Source organism: Euprymna scolopes, chromosome 18, assembly GCF_053919585.1.
Source record: "Euprymna scolopes isolate OS-2025 chromosome 18, ASM5391958v1, whole genome shotgun sequence".
NCBI classification, from domain to species: Eukaryota; Metazoa; Mollusca; class Cephalopoda; order Sepiida; family Sepiolidae; genus Euprymna; species Euprymna scolopes.
This window is the reverse complement of record NC_136499.1, coordinates 60171862-60173107: the sequence shown is the minus strand read 5'-3', so window position 1 is coordinate 60173107 and position 1246 is coordinate 60171862. Positions and strand designations below refer to the sequence as shown.

Genomic DNA, 1246 nt, shown 5'->3' with positions numbered 1-1246 from the left:
AATAGTCCTTTCACCACATTTGAGACACATTCGCTGTGTGAGCTGGAGCACCGTCCTGTGTGAAGATGAAATCATCCCCAAATGATTCAGTGAGCCACGGCAGAACCTTTTCCTCCAACATATTCAAATAACCTTGACTATTGACTTTCACGCCTTCCTCAATCACAATCAACGGAGATTTGCTCCCATCGGATGCAACAGCAGCCCAGACCATGACTGAGGCAGGCTTCTGGTGTTTCAAATGGCTTCTGGCGTTGACTGACAAGTCCTTTGAACTTTTGGCATAAACCTTATCGTTCTGCTTATTGGTCACAGCCCCCACCGTGGGCATCTTCTCATCAGACCAGATGAAGACCTTTCCTGTAACATCAACTTGTCCCTGTGCAGCCGTTTCTCCTTCGAGGATTCCAAAATTAACTGCCGGAACTGTTTTTTGTATGGACTTAACCGAAGATCATTTTTAACAATCCTTTGCATCGAAGATCTTGAGATCTTCGCCTCTTTCGCAATTTTCCTCACACTTCTCTGTGGATTTCGCTCCATCTTCTTTTTCACTGCAGAAACAACACTTTTGCTGCGAATTGAGCGTGGTCTGCCTGGAATTGGTTTACCAGAGGTTGTGCCTGTCTCTTGAAACTGTTTCCAGGCATTGAAAACTGTTTTTCTACACACTTTGAGCTGTTTAACGATGTACTTGTTGCTAACGCCCGCAGTCTTGAGAGCGACAATCAAGTCGCGCTTAACCTTATCAGCCATAACTTACCGAATACCTGGAAGAAATGAAAGAAATATAAGTTGAGCATTGATAGATATATAGAGGTTTAATAAAATAAACTTTCAAATTCCTAAACTAAATGTCTTTGGTAAATAATCAACCCGAACTCATGGATAAATCCTGTATAACTTGTATAGTCATTCGTATATTTGAAAAAAAATATTATGCAATTCATATTCTTTTCTGGAAAAATATGTTCGTTATAATTCAAATACGGATGTGTAACTGACATGACATGAGTGTATTTTTGTTATGTAATTTATTGGCTGATTATTTGTATTAATTATTATAGGTGTTTTTTCTATGGTGTGAGAGAGTTAATCTATGCCTAAAATTAAATCATATTCTTTTAATAGGAGTGCACTTATTAATGGCGATAAATTATAGAAAATCCCACGTTGTTTAATTGTGCTTGAATTCGCGATAAGCGCGTAATCAAGAAGTCTTCGTTGCAGTTTATTTCAAATAAAT

The 1246-nt window shown here is 38.4% G+C and overlaps 1 protein-coding gene across 1 annotated transcript; it reads right to left on the bottom strand.

The window, feature by feature from the left end:
• Window positions 1–309: 309 nt before the first annotated feature.
• LOC145297871 (uncharacterized) lies at window positions 310–756 on the bottom strand. The gene has a single exon (XM_080144198.1). The coding sequence runs from the start codon at window positions 754–756 to the stop codon at window positions 310–312; it is 447 nt and encodes a 148-aa protein (XP_080000324.1).
• Window positions 757–1246: the final 490 nt, after the last annotated feature.

What these genes read in the sequence shown, in the direction of transcription:
- LOC145297871 (XM_080144198.1), bottom strand. Translation starts at nt 756, where the DNA reads ATGGCTGATAAGGTTAAGCGCGACTTGATTGTCGCTCTCAAGACTGCG.